Genomic DNA, 19050 nt, shown 5'->3' with positions numbered 1-19050 from the left:
ACGATCAACTTGGTGTGAGCGCCTATGTCACATATTTTCTCATGCCCAAATTCCACCTATGTAACTACCAAGTTTCTTATTTCAATTTTTTTTCTCCTCCATCTACATTTAAATTTCCTTTTTCATAAGACGGTGACAACTGTCTTCTATTTCTGCACACACATTCACTCGTGTGCTCAACTTCTAGTGTATGCTGTTATTTGCATGATATCATGTTTATTCTAGAACTACTAAATAAATTAATTTGTGAAACCCCTCTTGTATGCCAAAGCTCAATGTACATGAAATACAACATGGAGCTTGATGCACCCTATTGGAGAGGCCCACTTTGAATGAACATCAACTACATGATTCTTTCCTCGTTTCACCATTACTCTAAAGGTACACAAATACAAACATAGATTTATCTATTGTAAATTAAAAATAAAAATAAAAAAACTCTGATTTTCAATAAAATTTGAACGCGTGGCATTGACATGTGCAGAAAATGGACCGTATAGAGACAAAGCCAAGATCATCTATAATGACTTGAGGAGCAATTTGATTAGGTAAGTGGTATGACATTTTTAGTTCTTAATTAATGCCTCTGATCTAAACTCTTCAGTCAATTCTGGTGAGTATTGTTCATTTTTGTTATGGCAGAAACGTTGTGAAGAATTACCAGCAGATAGGGTATTTCTGGGAACAGTTTGATCAAAAGAAAGGTAAGGGGAAAGGTGCACGTGTATTTACTGGCTGGACATCGCTCGTGTTGCTGATCATGGCAGAAGCTTATAGTGAATGTTAGGAACTTGGGACTCAATTTTGCAATTTTCTAAGAAAATTATAAAGTCATTAGAGGAAAAAGAAGACCACAAACAAATCAACCTGTTAGTTCTGTATAATCTCTCCAATTCAAGATGTGCACTATACTTATTGTCGCAAGTTAATTTGAAAGGTAAGGTTTGAAGTTATTGGTTGTGATATGTGGATGATGTTATTGAGAGTTTGTAATATCCTCCTCTCTCAGGCTGGTTTTACATTGCTCATGGATGAAACCAACTGATATGCTGACTAGAATGGACCCCGTTAAAAATTGTTGTTTAAGAATGACCCCAAAATCAAGCCAATATTTATGGCATTTATTTTTGCTTCTCAAACAATTTTATTTTTGGATTTAACCATTTCCTGTTAGGTTCTACTGTTTCAGGGGAAAACGTTTTTAAATTTTTTCGTAAAAAATGTTTTCTTATGTTTAGTTACAATCTTGAAACTAATACATTAGTGGTGGTGTTAGTGATGATGGTGAGGTGGTCACAAGATGGTGGGGTGGTGGAAATAATGCATTTATGGCAATGGTGGGGGCAGCGGCAAGGTGGTGGGGTGGTCAAATAGGTGGTGATGGTGATCATGGGATGGTAATAGTGTGGCTTCAAATTTGTCTAGAAAACATTTTTCACCATTCAAAAAGTTAAATACTTTTTACTCAAATAAGCTTAATTTCTCATTTTGTCATTCCAAACAACTACAAATGCGAAAAGAATGATCTCCAAAAACAATTTTCACCAAAACAAGGCCCTAGTATTAACAGGAAGTTTGAAGAGCTGAACCTCACGCTTGGATTTTGAGGATCGATTATGGATGGTCTCAGATCAAAATCAGATGCAATCAAGATTAGTCCAATCTTTCTAACAGATGCATCATTTGTAATGAATTTAGCCATGTCCAGCAGGATTATACATGACCCCTCCCTCAACAATTAAAATGCAAACTAATGATCTCTAATCAATTGCAATTTGTGAAACACTTTTTTTAAAATACGTCACTAGCAAGTCAAATGCAAGGTGTCTTAACGCCAAAATCATCATTAGAAAATTACAAAAACTGTTTCCATCATTCAAGATATCAGTCTTTAACTCCCATTTTCTGTTATCTCCTTGTCCTCAGCCATTATGATCTCTGTGTCCCTGATATCCCGCTTTAACACATTACCTAGCCTCGCAATGGCTTCTGTCTGCTGTTGTAAAACCTGCATCAGAAAATACTATCATTTATCAGAGCATCACACATTTAATGAACACAGATTACAACCATGCGTTTCATTCTGGACATATCCACACTTATTAACTGACATTGCAGAAGGAAGAACGAAAAACTCATAATGGCCATATCTACCTCTTCCAACCTCAAGAATAGTATTTCAAATATTGGCACTCACCTCCGGCATATCAGCAAGACTCTGATCATGTATTTTGGTTGATCCCAGAAAATAAATGGAACCACCACCACCACCACCACCATTTGCCTGAACACGAGCCATAGTAAGCAGATTTTGGACCCTCCTAGAAAGCTCTGCTCCAAATCCTTTCAACTGTATAGGTATGTGCTAATCAGTATGATGCTTTTGCACAGGCCAACAAGAATAGGATGTATGAAACAAGAAAGACGAGAAACACCAACCTGCCTAGTTATTGCAACCAACTTCTCAGCCAATTCAGCTTCACCTTTCATTAAAGGCACTCTGCAACCTTTACCCTCCAATGCCTCTACTATTCTCATGACCTTTTGACATCCCCACATACAAACAAAGATATAAGAAAAACAAGTACACTGTGCCACATGCATTGATTTTTCACATGAATGATCAAAAACGCAAAGCAGACAAAGGTATGCGTTGCCTGGCGGATCTGGTAGAAATCAAGCATAGGTAGAGACTTGAACCCTTGCACCTTGCTAGGAGCTTTAGGGTTGAAGTCTCGCCACTGGCAAGATTGCCCCCTCCAAAAAGTTATGGTCTCCAATGTACCAGAGAGAGAGAGAGAGAGAGAGAGAGAGATTACGCAAATTAGACAAAATCGTTCAAGCAGACTGCCCAAATGATTCACAACCATGTTACTTAACCACTTGGAGTATAGAAGACAACGACAATTGACCCGGCCATGCAGACACGACCTTACTACTTGTACAACGAATTTTCAAACATTCATCTCCGTTCTCAAAGTAAAATAAATAATAAAGCCAAAAGAGGTCCTACCCTTAAGAGGCGCCTTTGAAGACCTTGCTCTTTCTGTCTCATTCTTTTTGTCCAGGGAAGAGTATCAGCTTGAAAGTGCCTTTGAAGCTGCAATCACATGTATGAAATTGAATATTATAAATCCATGATATGCACCCAAAATGTAGGCAAACTGAGGGTGCGCACACAGAAAAAGAGAGTATACCAGTTTCACATTGGTTTGAGTCATTCGCAATCTCTCAGCATCAGAGAGTATAACGTCATCTTGAAGCTGTATTAACCAAAACACTATAATGTAAAACAATTGAAGTACAGCAAAGCGGTAACAACAATACAATAGCCAAAAGAGCATCCACTTAATGCTGAATGCATTAAATAGATAAGCATTCCCAAAACTAAAACTACATCATGATAAAAACACATATCAGTATGAATATCACATCCTCACATCATCTATATCATTATTCAACTTTAAAGGAGAAACAAAATCCTGTAGTAGAACGACGATCAGTAGGGTCCCCTGCCCAACCAGCATCAGAAAATGCATGTAACTGTAGGAAAGAGTAAGTGGAGTAGTGAAGACCATGAAACATAGTGTCTTTGAGATATCGTAAAATGTGAACTAGAGCATCATAGTGCGGAGAGCAAGGAGCAGCCATGAACTGACTAACAATATGAATAGCATAAGCAATGTCTGGACGAGTAACCATGAGATAGACAAGACTGCCAACTAGTTGACGATATAAAGTAGCATTAAACAACAGGTGACCATCAAGAGGTGTGAGACGAGCCTGAAGATCAACAGGGGTAAAGCCAGTCTTGAAATCGGTAAGACCAGCACGAGCCAAGAGATCAGAAGTATACTTGGCTTGGGAGAGAAAGTAACCAAATGGATCATGAGAGATTTCCAAGCCGAGAAAATAGCTGAGAAGACCCAAATCCTTCATCTCAAACTGGCGACTGAGAAATTGCTTGAGACTAGAGATACCCACTGTGTCATCACCAGTGATGATCATATCATCCACATAGAGAAGAAGAAGAAGAATGGTACCACGCTCTGTCTTACGAATAAAAAGGGTAGAATCATAGGCACTGGAGGAGAATCCAAAATCATGAATGGTGGAGCTAAACTTGGCGAACCAGGCACGAGGAGCTTGTTTATACAAAACTGATTAAAGCAATTTTGAAAGTTAAAAATACAAATAATTATATGAAAGCAATTTTGATAAAGTAAAAATTGTGATAGTGTTATATGAATGATCTAAGATGCTATGCTATTTTTCACTGTCTTGTCACAAAACTACAAACAAAAACACACACACCAATCTAACCCAGTGATTGATTTTTGTCCCTTTACACTATTGTGTTCAAAGGATAATACTTTGGGCACTGCTTGGTTAGAAAGAAAAATGGTGGAAAGATAGAGAAATTTGATTGGGATGAAAATTTTGTAAGAAATTTGAATTTTTAACCATAGGCAACTCTTTGTATGGACAAATTTAAATTTTCTTGTGTTATCATGTGTTTTTTTTTTTTTACAAGAAATTTAAAACTTAATTACAATGATAATATGAGTTGTGCAAGAAAATTAACTTTATTATAGTTTCCATCACTTTCATAACAGACTCAGAAAAGTTGCATATTTTTCCTCTTCCCCTCAATTTCCACCGCTTTCATGCTAAACAAACTCAGCCTTAAGACCGAGTCCTACATGATTCCAACTGGTAGGGCAATTGCATTGTCTTTGAATGAGGAGATGTATCTTGTTTTTAAGTTGCTATGTTAGCCACTTACTATGTTTGTTTATGTTCTCTGAACTATGTATATTTAGCATCTCCTCATTTCTCTCTCTTTTGTTACACCAGTTCTTGCAAGGGATGCGTTCATCGAAGTTCTGTCTAAATCCTGCAGGAGACACGCCTCCCTCTTGCTGCCTGTTTGATGCTATCGTGAGCCACTGTGTTCCTGTTATTGTGAGTGACAAAATTGAACTCCCCTTCAAGGATGAAATCAACTACAAAGAGTTCTCTATTTTTTTCTCTGTCAATGAGGCATTGGTTCCTGGTTACATGGTTACAAAGCTCCGTGAATTTCCTAAAGAGAGATGGCTCGACATGTGGAGGCGGCTCAAAAATGTCTCCCATCACTTTGAATTTCAGTATCCCCCGAAAAAGGAAGATGCTGTGAATATGCTATGGAGACAGGTAAAGCACAAGGTTCCCGCGGCCAAACTTGCTGTACATAGGAGCCAGAGATTGAAAGTGCCAGACTGGTGGCACCGAAGGAGATAGTTTGGAGGCTGCTTTTGCTGACATAGGTGTATCATTTTTTCATTTTTTTGAACCGTGTATTGTAAGATTTTTTTAATGTTTTTAAAAATAGGTAGAAAAATAAATATAGGCAAGGCTTTTTGAATTACAGATATGCATGCACCAATACTTCATGCATATAAAATGCAGAGCTCGAGTTAAAATATGTATAGCAAATGATAGAGCACTTCAATACATTATTATATCTTTGAATCAAATTTGTCTTCAAAATTTTTCTCATTCTCGTAGTTGTGTAATGTGTTCATGTTCTTATCTCACCATATAGGCTTTAGTTTGCAACTTTCTAAGCTCCCAAGTTGCCACCTCAACTCTTAACTACCTAAGCATGCTTTGTTTCTATTTACCATAGCAATTTGAGTAGTGATGTACACTAAAGGATTGAAACACCCTTCCCATAGTGCCCCTGTGGATTAAAATCCAACATTCTCAAGGAAACGTGTGTGTGTGTGTGTGTGCGTGTGTGTGTTTTAATTTTTTTATCATTTTATGAAAGAGTTTTTTTTTTCATTTTTTTTTCAAGAAAAGTTACAATGCAGTTGTATTAAAAGAAAAGCAAGTATCATACAAAACAAGAAACTTTACACAAACTACAAACTGAAAGAGTTATGTTGTGGTGTTTGAAATAACCTCCACTTGCTAGAATTTCAGGAAAAAGGTAAATGAAGAGTATTTGAAGCTAAGGTTTGAGATACAACTACAAGAGTGAATTTTTTCATTTAGTTCAACATCTTAGTTCGCTTCACTGTCTTATGTAGAGACATTATTCCCTCGACAATTAAACATTGGCACATTCATTAATAAAAGAATTATATGGAAAATAAATAAAAAAATACAGTACGAGCCTCTAGTGATAAAACATTATAAGTGCACATGTAGAAGAATTGCTAGTAATTTTGTATTATCTATTTGTCTTTGACATGAATTTGGATCCGATGCCATGAAGGGTTGAGTATCCCTCTCAGGTTCCATATGACTGCCACATTTTCAGGCTGGACATTTGCGGCTGTGTCAACCTGCCCCATCATTGTAAGGGAAGATAAATCATGCATCAACGAACTATTGCGAAACATTGTAAACACAAACAAGAAATCACTTCACATAGGACCATCAAGTTCGGTTGTATTAACTGTCAGATGGTTCTAGCATTTGCAAGGTTTGGCTTTGACACATCTGTGGTGGATACTATATCTTATATGTGGGTTGTGTGAAAAAATATAGCTAGCAATTACTTACAGCTTTGGCAGCAATCTCTGTATTGTGGAGGACATTACCTTCAGCTTCAAACAGCACCCATGCCTATTTGTCACAGTATTTATCATCATCAGCAATAGCATTATATGGAATTCCACTCTTTTGGTGTCTGGATGCTTCCACCCATGCCTTGCCACCATCGAATGATACATCAAGTCTTTCAATGCCGCGTCCACCTCCAGACACTGCATAGCCATGAACTTTGACCTGCATCATGACGATGATGAAGACAAGGTGAGTATCATATTGTGGAATTGGCAATTGGGTGATCAAAGTGAAAATTTTCAATCATAAATAATATTTGTGCCCTATGGAAACCGTGTTTGAAATATGTTACAAACCTTTCCGTGCTGCACTGTATTATCATCCTCCAGTGAACAAATTGCACTCTGCAAATGAGTCAAGGATGTTACAAAAGTTCAGCAAGGAACTAATTATTTCAAATCTACTAAGGCTTGCAGGCAACCTTCCAATGGATTTGAAATAATTAATTCAAATTCTCCCTAATCTCACACCTCAACCTTGACTCTTAACGTGCATATTTAAAGTTTTTGAGTCGAATTTTACCATGGGTAGAGGAGCACGGGGAAGTTTTATCAATTTTGAGTTAGTCTATCTTTTTTATTCAACAAAGGATTTAAAATACCCAAAGTACTTGAAATCTATCAATTTCAAATCCTTTCTCAATTCCAACCCATTTCCAAACACAGTGCATCTATTATGCTCATAATGGTTCCGTTTGTGAACGCTATGTAATTTCCACTGTCAAATACAGAGAACAAACCTGGACTGGAAAATCCATTTGAGGCTTTCGAGTGGACCAGTCAATATTTTCCCAGTTAACCGAAGGAGGAAACATCTTGTAGTCCCTTTGCATGAAAAAACCCTGTTTATTGTTGTTACACATTAGTGTAAGATATAATTTAATTTACAAGTGAAAGGTCATAATTATAGGAGAACTCTAATTTTTACATTTTTCAGAACCAACCTGACATTCTTCCCCGATTATGTTGATTGAATCTAACCATTTTACAAAGCGGGCACCTATAACACCAGGGACAACCACACAAAGTGGATATCCATGATCTCTATTTAGAAGCTTCGGTATGGTAAACCAGTCAAATTTTGATAAGAATAAACAACATGGAGGAAGATTAGTCGAGAACAAGAGGATTCAAGAAACTTAGAAGATATTATAGTTCATTTCTTCCATGAATTTGCTATCCAAATCCAATGCTTGAATTTCATGCTGCCAAACGCAATGCAAGCAAATGCATTAAAATTTCCTACCTCATCGTTCATCTCGTATGCAAGTAGAACATCAGCTTCAGAATTTGTTGATTGAATTAATGGAATCGATGCCTTATATGGACCTCCTTTCTCCTCCTAATAGTCCAAATTACTTGGAATTGAATTAATCCACCAAACAGTGTAATTTCTTTATAATTAAGATTAAATGAATTTAAGAAATTTTCACCTTGCACATATCAACGCTTACAAATTCTACGTGCTTTCCACCCAAAGGAGTGGTTTTCATCAATTTAGGTGTACCTAAATTGACGAAAACCAATTTAGGTGGAGCCAAACTCGCTGATGTTCTTGAACTTGTGGGAATCCTTTGAGATTCAAAGATCCTTTGAGATTCAAATGGATCATAAGAATGTTCTGCATCATTTGTACATGTCCTTCAAGAAGACTTCACACATCCTTCATCTTTTACTCAGAGTAGGTTACAATACTCTGGATTGCTTCATGTTAAGAGTGGTTTTCGTCATTTTTCACTAGTTGTGTGTCTCTTGGCTGTGATTTGACTGACTGGAGTTCATGTTTTGTCATGCGTATTTTATATGCATTGTGATTCGTTTTCATCATCAAAAGCACAAGAAAAACAGCTCTTCTTTGCCTTACTGCACTCTCTCTCTCTCTCTCTCTCTCTCTATTAAAAAAATATTTTTGCAAGGCGAAAAGTAAACTGTTGAATAATAATAGTAATTACAGCCTGAAAACCAAACCGCTAAAATGTACCCTAATTTACTGAAGAATCAACAAGGTATGTTCACAAATGAATCCCAACAATATTTGTATATGTTACCACTGAAATATTTACATACACCATCATAATGATGGGAAGAATAAATTAAAACCATTGATCACAATTGACCTTTTTATACATCAAATGGGTTCAACTAAGAAAGAATAACTCAGTTCCTTCGCCAAACTTCAAACTTTATGCAAATCTCTGGAAGACGCCTCCTTAATGTAGTCTCTTTGCACAAATTAAGAACATTAAATGAATTAAAGAATCTGTTTTGGAGAAGTAACTAACTCAATCAAATCAAATCTGATCCTGATCACAACACTGACGTTATTCACCCGAATGCCAAGCAGCTGATCTGCAAACAGGTCATGTTTGTGCCACAAAATTCTCTGTGGAAGGCAATGGAATTGCCAATTCAAGAAATCATATATATATACACATCTATATTCTATGTATGACTCGTGAAGGGTTGCGAATTTCCATAGGTTTATCTAATCAACATCCAGCTGCTTTCAAGAAGTTATCATATGGACTTGATGCTGATAGCCTGAAGGACTGAGGATAATTCTGGTACTCTGATGCACACATCAGTGGAAGAGTCACCGCAGATGGTTTGCTTGCAGTGTTACTAAAGCTCCAGTTCATGGAAGCATCATCGTCCTGCTTTAAAATTAGTTCAGGATATCAAATCGATCTAGAGAACATGAATAATGTGGTGTAGTATTTTGAATGTCAAAGCATGAAGGAACTAGAACATCATCTAGTGCTAGTGTAAGATTATTCAAATTTGATAGCTGAAAAATGTACTTGTCTACATATGTACTTATGTATACAGTTAAGTGCTGCTATAGAAGCATACGTAAAGGCCACTTTTTATTTGCCTTTTCATTTCCATTTTAGGTATTACGGTAATGATTCAGTGAAGAGATGGCAAAACACATGAGGTGCACCGAAGACTCTCAAGAGGACTGGCAAGGTATGAAGCAATCCAGAGTATTGTGTACTACTCTGAGTAAAAGATGAAGGATGTGTGAAGTCTTCTTGAAGGACATGTAAAAATGATGCAGAACATTCAAGGATCGTAATCATTGAGATATCTACATGTAAACTACTAAATGGCCATAATATGACTGCCCAAAAAACAAATGTTTGACAGGTCAAGATTCTAGGATGCATGATATGGCATTTGAACAAAAGAAAAAGAAAAAAAAAAAACAGTAGTTGGATTCTACTACTCATTGCACAGAATTATGAATTGTAGAAACCATTACCATATTTGTAGGCCTTTCTATTTGAGGGGTGGGATTTTCAACCAAAATTTGCAGTGCAGACAGTTATGCAGCATCATCTTTTCCTACTGGATAATTGCCCAATATATAATCATGTTGTAATTGTCACAGTATAACCAAAATCATCACATTCAAAAGTCAAAAATGATTTAAACTTCAAAAGCATTGCTCAAAATCTACTAGTGATTAAGAAACAGAAGCAAAATAAAAGCATGATTACATACTTGAACATAACATAACTGTACAAACATTGGTTTTCCTCCCCGCCCCGCCCCCCCTCCCCAGCCCCCCCAACCCCCGTCACTCCCGTCACTCCCCTCACGTCACTCCCGTCACTCCCCTCCCCTCCCCTCACCCCCCTCACGTCACTCCTCACTCCCCTCACGTCACTCTCGTCACTCACGTCACTCCCCTCACGTCACTCCCCTCCCGTCACCCCTGTCACTCCCCTCCCGTCACTCCCCTCACATCACTCACGTCACGTCACTCCCGTCACTCCCCTCACGTCACTCACGTCACATCACTCCCGTCACTTCACTCCTCTCCCATCACTCCCCTCCCTTCTCCTCTCCTCCTGTTGTTTCAAAAACAATTTGAGCCTATATATATATATATATATATGCGGGAAGCTGAGATGGACGACCAACTCCCCTCCCCTCTGTTATGAAAGCTTCCTCCCCCTCCCCTCCCCTCCCATCCCATCTGTTATCAAAGCTCCCTCTCCCTCCCCTCTGTTATCAAAGCTTTCAACTGCTGCCTCCCCTCCCCTCCCCTGTATATATATGCGGAAAGCTGAGATGGAAATAAAACTCATAAAATAAAAAAAATTCAGTTAGTTCAAAATTCCCTCCATATGGCTCAACTATGAGAAAAGTTAAGGATCATGAAAATTTTTTCATGAAAATGATCATGAAAGATTTATGATCCTTGGATTACCTTGATTAGTGTGTGGTGTTTTATTCTAAGTGTAATCTAAGGATCACAAAGCTTTCATGATTATTTTCATGAAAGATTTTTCATGATACCTAGCATTGCTGCTTAACTATACCAGACGGCGGGAAGCTGAGATGGAAGGAAGACTCATACGTCGCGGACTTGATCGTGATTGGCGGCAGCAACGTCGCGGACTTGATCCCCTCCCCTCCCCTACATTATTTTTTTATTATTATTCTTTTCCTTTTTTATTCATTCTTTTCCTTTTAACATTATTTTTTTTTCCTTAGTCATTTTTTTTTTATTCTTTTCCTTTTAAAAATTATTGTTTTTATTCATTCTTTTCCTTTTTTGTTTTTATGTAGAATTTTTCTTTTCCTTTTCCTTTTAGATTTGAATCTCATAATGTAAATATTAAATTTGAATCATTCGTCACTTTTTTCATAATAATTTTTTTAAATTTCTATCTTAAGCAATGTTACATGTACAAAAAAAAAAAAATATTCTACATATATATAAAAATTTTCACATAAAAATGGAACCATACATGTAAGAAACATCCTCAATTAAAAATTTGTATGAATAGTGTGTACAAATATTTTATTTAAATATATCGATTTCACAAAAATCAATGGTTAGGTTTTTTTTTTTTTTTTTTTTTAATAGACATCTACTAACACCCATAATATTATATACAAAAATTCTCTGCACACATTTTTTAAGAACAAAAAGATCTCAATATATATCTTTTGAGTTTAAAAAAAAAAAAGACCTAGCTTTTCTATTATTGTCACTTTGCTTGTTATACACTCTATACTCTTCTATTGCTTGCAAAACAATACTCTCAAAATATCTTTGACATTACAACCTAGAAAAATACTCCAACCATTGCTTGTGAACTCCAACACTCACTCACTGCTTAAAATAGATCACAGAACATAACAGACAATTCATGCCTTACCAAAAACCATTAAAGAGCCTAATATAATACAATCTCAGTGGAAATACATCTATATATACATTTTGAAAAATCTAGAAATCCCCTAGATGTTGATTTGTGATTATGTATCAATTTTAAGCAGAATATAACAATCCCAATCAAACAATCAAGACAAAGAGACACAACGATTTTACGTGGAAAAAAACCACAATTGGACACCTCCAACTGTGATAAAAAAACCACGGGCAACAGCCACAAAACAATCCACTAAGAAGATTTAAAGGAATTACACAGGTATACTCTTAATTACCTAGCGAAGCCACGCCTAATTGAACCAACCTCTATGTGCCTCTTCCAACCCGTCTTCACCTCGGAATTGTCTTTACGATGAGCCACCCCGGAATCCACCAAAGCTTCAGGCTCGAATTCTTCAGAATCCACTGAAGAACAACTCTCTCTTTTGTAGAACAAAACACAACCTTTGGTGTACTCTCTTTAAACCATGAGTTGAATACTCAATAAAACATCAAAGAAAAACTCACAAAATATCCCCAGATATAAACCCTAGAACCCAAAAAGAAGATCTGGAGTAGTAATCTTAAAATCTGACCCAACATGCGAATTTATAGAATCTGTCCCGCGATCTCCGCTCGAGCGCCCAACAGCCCGCTCGAGCGGCTTCAGCAAAATATGTGCGTGATATAACAGAGGTCCGCTCGAGCGCTAGAGAACCCGCTCGAGCGCAAAATTACACATCTCAGTACTTTTACAGGCGACCAAAACTGCTGGAACCAAGAATTCTTCGCTCGAGCGTGGGTATGTCCGCTCGAGCGGACAGGCAATTTTGAATGCATTTTTGCATTTTGCTTCGGGGGCGCTGCCCCTCGACCCCGCCGTGGCGCTGCCCCGGACCCGCCAAGGGGCGCTGCCCCCTCGACCCCCGCGAGCTGACCGGGCAGCTTGATCCCCGTCATAATCAGCGAAGTGGCAATCTTGAAAGCATTAGCATCACAAACTTCTCTGAAAGGCACAATTCAGGTTGGATTCGCATCTAAACACTCATAGCCTCACTGAAATAAAAAGTGCGAAAATAAATACAACTGAAAGGAGTTTTATCAAACGGGGTTACCAAGAATAAAACCTAACACATTTATTGATCAGTCATACATAGATACATTACAAAGAATGAACATATATATATATATATATTTTTTTTTTTAAATCTGAAAAATTCCTATTGCCTCTCCCCAAGCAACCCTCTCTTTTTTCTCTTAGGAATCAAAAAATGCAGCTATATCATCAATTGTGGTATTATAACCCTAAAAAAATTTATTCATAGTGTATTTGTACATAAAAAAGTGGAAAAGTATATTGGACATCATCTCCAAAGCTGACCTCTTTGCCACCTCCGGCAATGTTGCACTTCAAGACCATATTCTGACCAATAGACACTTTTAGTTTTCATCACACTCTATCTCGGTGTACTCATTCTGATGATGACTGCAATAAATGGGAAGATTGGAGTTGTCGAATCATGAGGAATGTAAATTTGAATCACTGCACATACACCCACGGGCAGGATATTTGGTAACATCCCTTTCGGCTTTGCTAATCTTGAAATATGGCTGCCCTAAGGAGTATTGGTTTGTTAGTGGTGTGTGTACAATGATTTTAAGTGAAGGGTGTAATTGTGACTTTAAGTGTGCGGATTTGGAAAATTAATTGATAATTAAATTAATAGGTGTGGATTGAGAAAAAATGTGCCTTAAAGTTAATTAGGTGTGTGGAAATAAAATTTCTCCATTTCATCTCTTACAAAAAAAAAAAAAAAAAAAAAGGTCAAAAAATTAAAAAAAGTAAAAAAAACTAACATTTAACCATCTCCTGAAAACATCCCTTGAGTTGAGAATGAGATGCTCCTCCCAAGTCTTTGCCATCCCTTGAGTTGAGAATGAGATGCTCCTCCCAAGTCTTTGCCATAAACAAAGTGTCATCATGGTAGACTTGAATTGAAACCAAAGGCACAACAACACCACAAAATGGGTCCACTCAAGTATTTACATGACTTTAAATTCTCTGTACATTGCGGAAAAAAGCACTACTAGATCTGTAATTTATTAATAGATTTGATCCAATAGGCCCTTTGTTCAATCCACTTAACTAAATTAAGTTTTGCAACTACTTCCAAGTCACGTTTCCTCCTCCTCACTGTACTTCCATTACTTTCTCTTTTTCTCTTTTTTCCTTTCTTTTTTATTTTTATTTTTATTTTTTTTGCTTTATATATTTTTGTTCGTCAATGGTCGGTTAAAATCACCGCTGTGGAAAGAGACCTCGAATCTCATTTAGATTAGACCATCTCTCTCTCTTTTTTCTTTTTTTGGGTTGAATTGAAAGGGAAAGCAGATGAAAACCAAGAAGATATTTAACAAAAGTTCTCCTAATGAAGCTTCTGATTAAATATTACGTTCCTTTTAATGAGTGCTTCCTTGCCTCACACACACACATACAGAGAGAGAGAGAGACACACACACACACACACACACACAAACACACAATATATTGAGAGAAAGATAGAGGAAAGGGAGAGATGGAGAAGATGAAAAGTTTGAGACATCTGTTTGTGACAGTGTTCCTCTCACACTTTGCAGGAATACTGGTAATGCCGGCCATCACTGATGTCACCATGTCGGCACTTTGCCCCGGTCAAGATGAATGCTCTCTTGCCATTTTCCTCTCAGGTTTCCAACAGGCGGTATGTCGGCACTTTATGATGATCACGTCACATAGTATTACTATTATACTTAATATTTAATCACCGTACTATTCTACATAGTTTAGTTTATAATTTAGTCTAGATTATAATTCTCCCTGAGAAATTAGACATAAATCAAGAACAACATGATCGATCATCAATTCAAGTAATATTAGTTTGAATTTTGTGATTTTAAGAATCATGATTGATACAGCTCATAGGAGTAGGAACACTGGTGATGATGCCACTGATTGGGAATCTGTCGGATATCTATGGAAGGAAAGCTTTGCTCACACTCCCCATGACTCTTTCCATTATTCCACTAGGTAGGTCTTCTCCACCTCCTTATTGGTAATTTATTTAGTAGACATTAATGTAGGTATGATTCAATTATTAGCAAGTGTTTTGTAGTGATATTGGCATACAGAAGGACAACAGACTTCTTCTACGCATACTACGTGTTGAAGACTCTCACTGCTATGGTTTGTGAAGGCAGCATTCAGTGCCTTGCTCTTGCCTTTGTGGTATAAACATAATTCCTTCATTCATTCATGTCAACTCTCTCTCTCTCTCTCTCAATCTCTCCTTTTGTAGTTTCTTGACAGTTAATACCGTTATGACAAGTTTTCTGGCCTAAACTCCTTGAAAAACAACACACAGCTCAAATGGGAATGTCTGAACCCTGAAACTGAACCACACCTCTTGTTGCTTTTTATTATCAGGCAGACAACATTTCTTCTGGGCCGCCTCGGACATCAGCGTTTGGTATTTTATCGGGTGTGGGCTACGTTGCCTTCGTCTGTGGCACCTTAACCTCTCGCTTCCTCTCCACTGATCATACATTTCAGGTTTTTATTTATTTTTATTTTTTTCCGCTCTCCCAATCCCAACATGTCGTGCTCTTCATATCTAAATCTTAATGCACTTTCTTTTTCATTTTTTTTTTTTTTTTTGGATTCAGATTGCTGCAGTTGTATCAATGATAGCAGCAGTGTACATGAGAATTTTCCTCCAGGATACACCACGGAACAGTGATGATTTGGAGCAGCCAATCTTGAATACTGAAGAGAACTCTGCTCAAATTGAGGGTGAATCATCTAGTGAGGTGCAGGTCTTCAAGAAGATTCCATCTTTAAAAGATATCATATGCTTGCTTAAGAGTAGGTAAGTAAGACACAATATTGGGTTTAGTTCTCATTTTTTACCTAGACTTTAATTCTTATATACTCAAGAAAATTTTTGGGATTTCAAGCCTCCATTTGTATACAAAAAAATTTCTTTAAAATTTTCCAAATTGTTCTTTCATTAGATGACAGAGTAGAACACTTTTCATCTGATAATGCGTATATATATAGGAAAATGTTTGGGACCCCCTTTGGAGATGACCCTCACACCCCCAAAGTGATCCTGACTCTCCATGTATGTGTGGGGTCCACATCATGAGTGGCTCAGATTTGTAGATTTGTAGAGGTCTTGTAGGAGTGGGGTCTCAATCATTACTCATATATATAATACATATACTGGCTCACATTTTCAATTTCGCGCCTAACTTTTGTGTGGCTTGATGAGTAAAAAAAAAATGGTTTAACAATTATTTTCTTACTTTTGAAGATGCATTGACATGGTTTTATCTTCATGCTTCAGTGTGACATTTTCACAAGCAGCATTTGTTGCATTCTTCCATAGTCTTGCTGAGGGTGGACTTCAAGCTTCTGCAATGGTATATCTCAAGTTCAGAGTACAATTCCTTTATCAATGAGATGCTAAAGTACAACTATCTAAAACAAGAAGAAGATGAATAAATTTGCAACAAATCTTTAATTCAGATTTTGAAACAGATAACAAAATTAGAGGACACTGAAGAGAGAATATAGTGATTGCTAGAATTGCAAGGAGCAAAAAAGAGCCTCATGTCAAGAAACTACCGGTCTTTTAAGAACCAATGACCGAATTACATAAACCAAACCAAACCAAGCCTTAAGTTCCATCAAATGGGGTCGGTTACATGACTATTTATTCTCCACTCAACTCTATCAAAGGCCATTTGGTTAATTAAATTAAGGAGATTCATATATTTATTTACTACACTAGCCCATGTCAATATAGGTCTGCCCCTTCTCTTAACACTTTCCTCTACTGTCACCATATCGCATCTTTTTACTATTGACTCTGTTGCTCTCTTTTGTATATGATGAAACCATCTTATGTTGAGTTAAAATTACGTAAAACGGGAAAAAACCCAACAGAATTTGTTATTTAAAAAAAGAAGAAAAAGAGCAGTCCTTCATCAAGATCAACATAGAAAAATGATGCTTTATATGACTATATCGCTTGTTAGCCAAAATCTGCTGATAAAATCCAGAGTTTTACCCCAATGCAGTATTTCTTCAAGGCTCGGTTTCAATTCAACAAAGACCAGTTTGCGGAACTAATGCTAATTGGTGGCATTGCAGGAACCATATCACAGGTACGTTTTTGATGACTTTGTACTGCTATATTTTGCTTTATTATCTTGCACATAATTTCCACTGTCTGGCAAATCTTTATTCATGAATATTTAAGAACCTTGCAGCTGCTTTTCATGCCTATGCTGTCGCCTTTTCTAGGAGAGGAGAAGTTGCTTTCCATAGGCCTCTTCGTCGGAGCTTTTAGTGTATGTACCTCCTATCACTCCATAACATAATGTTTATGTTAGAAAAACAGTCTTTTATGTGCTACTGTGTTTGTAAAAACAGAAACAGAATTTGATAGAAGCAGCATTGAAACGAAAAAACTAGCAACACTATCTGAATATATAAAACCAGAAACAAAAACAATAACATAAACTGCGACAGAAACCAGAAAACACTAAAGCACATGAAGCATTTTTTTTCCAACAGTTTGTGTTGTGCAACTATGATGGTCATTATTGTTTGGTACTGTGCAGATGCTATTGAATAGCATAGCATGGTCAGTTTGGGTAAGCCTTTTCAACTACACTTGAATCCCTTGCAATGCTTTGATTTATTGCAATTCTATTCTTGTTTTGTTGCTTTAAGAAATCAGTTGTTATCGTGGACATTCATTGACCTGCAGGTTCCTTACGTGCTTGGCGTGCTCTCTATTTTTTCTGTATTCACAACCCCTTGTGTGAGTTCTCACTTTCATAATTAAATAATAATCTATAGCCTGCTCAATTTAGGCTGTTTTCCATTATTACTTGACAAATTTCTCACTTCTGCAGTTACGAGGCATTGTATCAAAGCAAGTTGGTCCTAATGAACAGGTAGTTTTTTCTATGAGGGGTTTTGGACTTAAAATTAATGGGTTATTTCCCTTAGAACTTTTGAAGTAGCCAAACATGACTCTGTTGTGCTTTATGCAGACTCTTTAAGAATTTAAAACTAAACCAATTAATCCGATTTCCATCCTAGAAAATCTTGAATCCTTTTTTTTCTTCTTAGTTTTTGGACCATAAAAAAGATGGGTATCACTTTTGTACATTGATTGTTATCTGTTCATCTCCCAAATCTTGTTTTTTTACTTACCATGATAGTCTTTTACGTATCTTTTCCCTGGTTTATTTGACCGATTAAAACTCATCTTAGGGAATGGCTCACGGATGCATTTCAAGCATAAGTTCTTTTGCCAACATAATATCACCCTTAATATTTAGTCCTCTAACAGGTACCTTGAAAATTGATTTATAATGTTCTTTGCTTCATATATAAATAAGAAAAATGTATAATTTACAACATACTAATGTGTCATTTTTCCATCCAGCTTTGTTCCTCTCCAAGGGAGCACCATTTCCTTTCCCTGGTTTCAGTATTATGTGCATTGGACTTGTAATGGTAAGAAACATTTACTTCAGAAACACGTCAATCTACGTGTATCACTGTTGTGTTTAAGTTTTTCTTTGCTCATGGAAAACTATAAACTGTCATCTATTGCTGTGCAGATGATAGCCCTTATTGTGAGTGTAATGATAAAGGCAGTTCCCCCCATTTTAAGTAACAAAATCAGTGACAGTGCCTGCACGGAGGCCCAGTAGCAAGGATAAATGGTCTGTCGAACGGAAGAACATCTCTATAACTTAACCTTTATACTAGTTTCAGAACAATCTAACCCTGAATCACATATTTTGGCATCCCACTCATATACCTACACGAAACCAAAGAACAAGAGTCAAGGACAGTCATTTTGCACGATTGTATATTACACAGTTCCATTCAGGACATCTTACGATTCACTTCTTCTTTCAAGTGAAGCTCGATGACAGTTCAATATTGATAGATTCAATTCAACCTAGCAGTTGAAGGTTCAATCATTAATCCAAGAAAACTAAACATCCATCTGCAACTATAATCATGCAATCGTGTATATGTTATATGAAGCACTACAAATTTAGCATTTTATTATATAAATCTCATTATCATCAGAGTATTTGTATTCTTGTTAAAATCTTGTTAGCTTGGTTTGGTTATTCACTCAATATTGAATTTGTGCATATTACAGATAAGTACTTCAAAACATAGCATGT

At 36.7% G+C, this 19050-nt stretch overlaps 2 protein-coding genes, 1 long non-coding RNA gene and 1 pseudogene across 4 annotated transcripts; 3 read left to right on the top strand and 1 right to left on the bottom strand.

Annotated features, from left to right (window-relative positions):
* The first annotated feature begins 305 nt into the window (after window positions 1-305).
* On the top strand, window positions 306-770 carry LOC145815458 (uncharacterized). Its single transcript, XR_014358399.1, has 3 exons — window positions 306-381; window positions 485-548; window positions 643-770. It is a non-coding gene; the product is annotated as an uncharacterized LOC145815458 (long non-coding RNA).
* Window positions 771-4869: 4099 nt separating this feature from the next.
* LOC114290356 (putative arabinosyltransferase ARAD1 pseudogene) lies at window positions 4870-5283 on the top strand (annotated as a pseudogene).
* Window positions 5284-6224: 941 nt separating this feature from the next.
* LOC114290355 (sulfite oxidase-like) lies at window positions 6225-8348 on the bottom strand. Its single transcript, XM_082912048.1, has 9 exons — window positions 8308-8348; window positions 8051-8207; window positions 7864-7959; window positions 7562-7672; window positions 7358-7459; window positions 6915-6962; window positions 6703-6780; window positions 6556-6618; window positions 6225-6335 (listed from the first exon to the last, which is right to left on the bottom strand). Exons 1-9 carry the CDS (start codon window positions 8346-8348, stop codon window positions 6225-6227), a joined length of 807 nt encoding a protein of 268 aa, XP_082768174.1.
* Window positions 8349-14082: 5734 nt separating this feature from the next.
* Window positions 14083-18948, top strand: LOC114290375 (uncharacterized). Of its 2 annotated transcripts, none has more exons than XM_082912197.1 (14): window positions 14083-14528; window positions 14726-14854; window positions 14940-15052; window positions 15251-15376; window positions 15490-15692; window positions 16173-16248; window positions 16909-16995; window positions 17101-17181; window positions 17455-17487; window positions 17604-17657; window positions 17752-17793; window positions 18116-18194; window positions 18291-18361; window positions 18469-18948. In XM_082912197.1, the coding sequence occupies exons 2-14, from the start codon at window positions 14767-14769 to the stop codon at window positions 18559-18561; spliced, it is 1146 nt and encodes a 381-aa protein (XP_082768323.1). In that variant the 5' UTR covers window positions 14083-14528; window positions 14726-14766; the 3' UTR covers window positions 18562-18948. The 2 variants fall into 2 exon arrangements, with proteins under 2 accessions (XP_082768323.1, XP_082768322.1); XM_082912196.1 differs by having other exon boundaries at window positions 14084-14528; window positions 14743-14854.
* Window positions 18949-19050: the final 102 nt, after the last annotated feature.

Source organism: Camellia sinensis, unplaced genomic scaffold (assembly GCF_055761805.1).
Source record: "Camellia sinensis isolate YWXY unplaced genomic scaffold, ASM5576180v1 Unanchor2, whole genome shotgun sequence".
Lineage (NCBI taxonomy): Eukaryota > Viridiplantae > Streptophyta > Magnoliopsida > Ericales > Theaceae > Camellia > Camellia sinensis.
This window is presented reverse-complemented; position numbering and strand designations above follow the sequence as displayed.

Bases quoted from the DNA above. Each gene is read 5' to 3' on its own strand.
- LOC114290355 (XM_082912048.1), bottom strand. From the start codon at position 8,348: ATGACGAAAACCACTCTTAACATGAAGCAATCCAGAGTATT. The intron at 6,619-6,702 runs GCATGGGTGGAA...TGTGACAAATAG, and splicing joins TATCATTCGATGGTGGCAAG to GCATGGGTGCTGTTTGAAGC. The intron at 6,336-6,555 runs GTAAGTAATTGC...ATGATGGGGCAG, and splicing joins CAGAGATTGCTGCCAAAGCT to GTTGACACAGCCGCAAATGT.
- LOC114290375 (XM_082912196.1), top strand. From the start codon at position 14,364: ATGGAGAAGATGAAAAGTTTGAGACATCTGTTTGTGACAGTGTTCCTC. The intron at 17,182-17,454 runs GTATGTACCTCC...GGTACTGTGCAG, and splicing joins TCTTCGTCGGAGCTTTTAGT to ATGCTATTGAATAGCATAGC. The intron at 17,658-17,751 runs GTGAGTTCTCAC...TCACTTCTGCAG, and splicing joins CTGTATTCACAACCCCTTGT to TTACGAGGCATTGTATCAAA.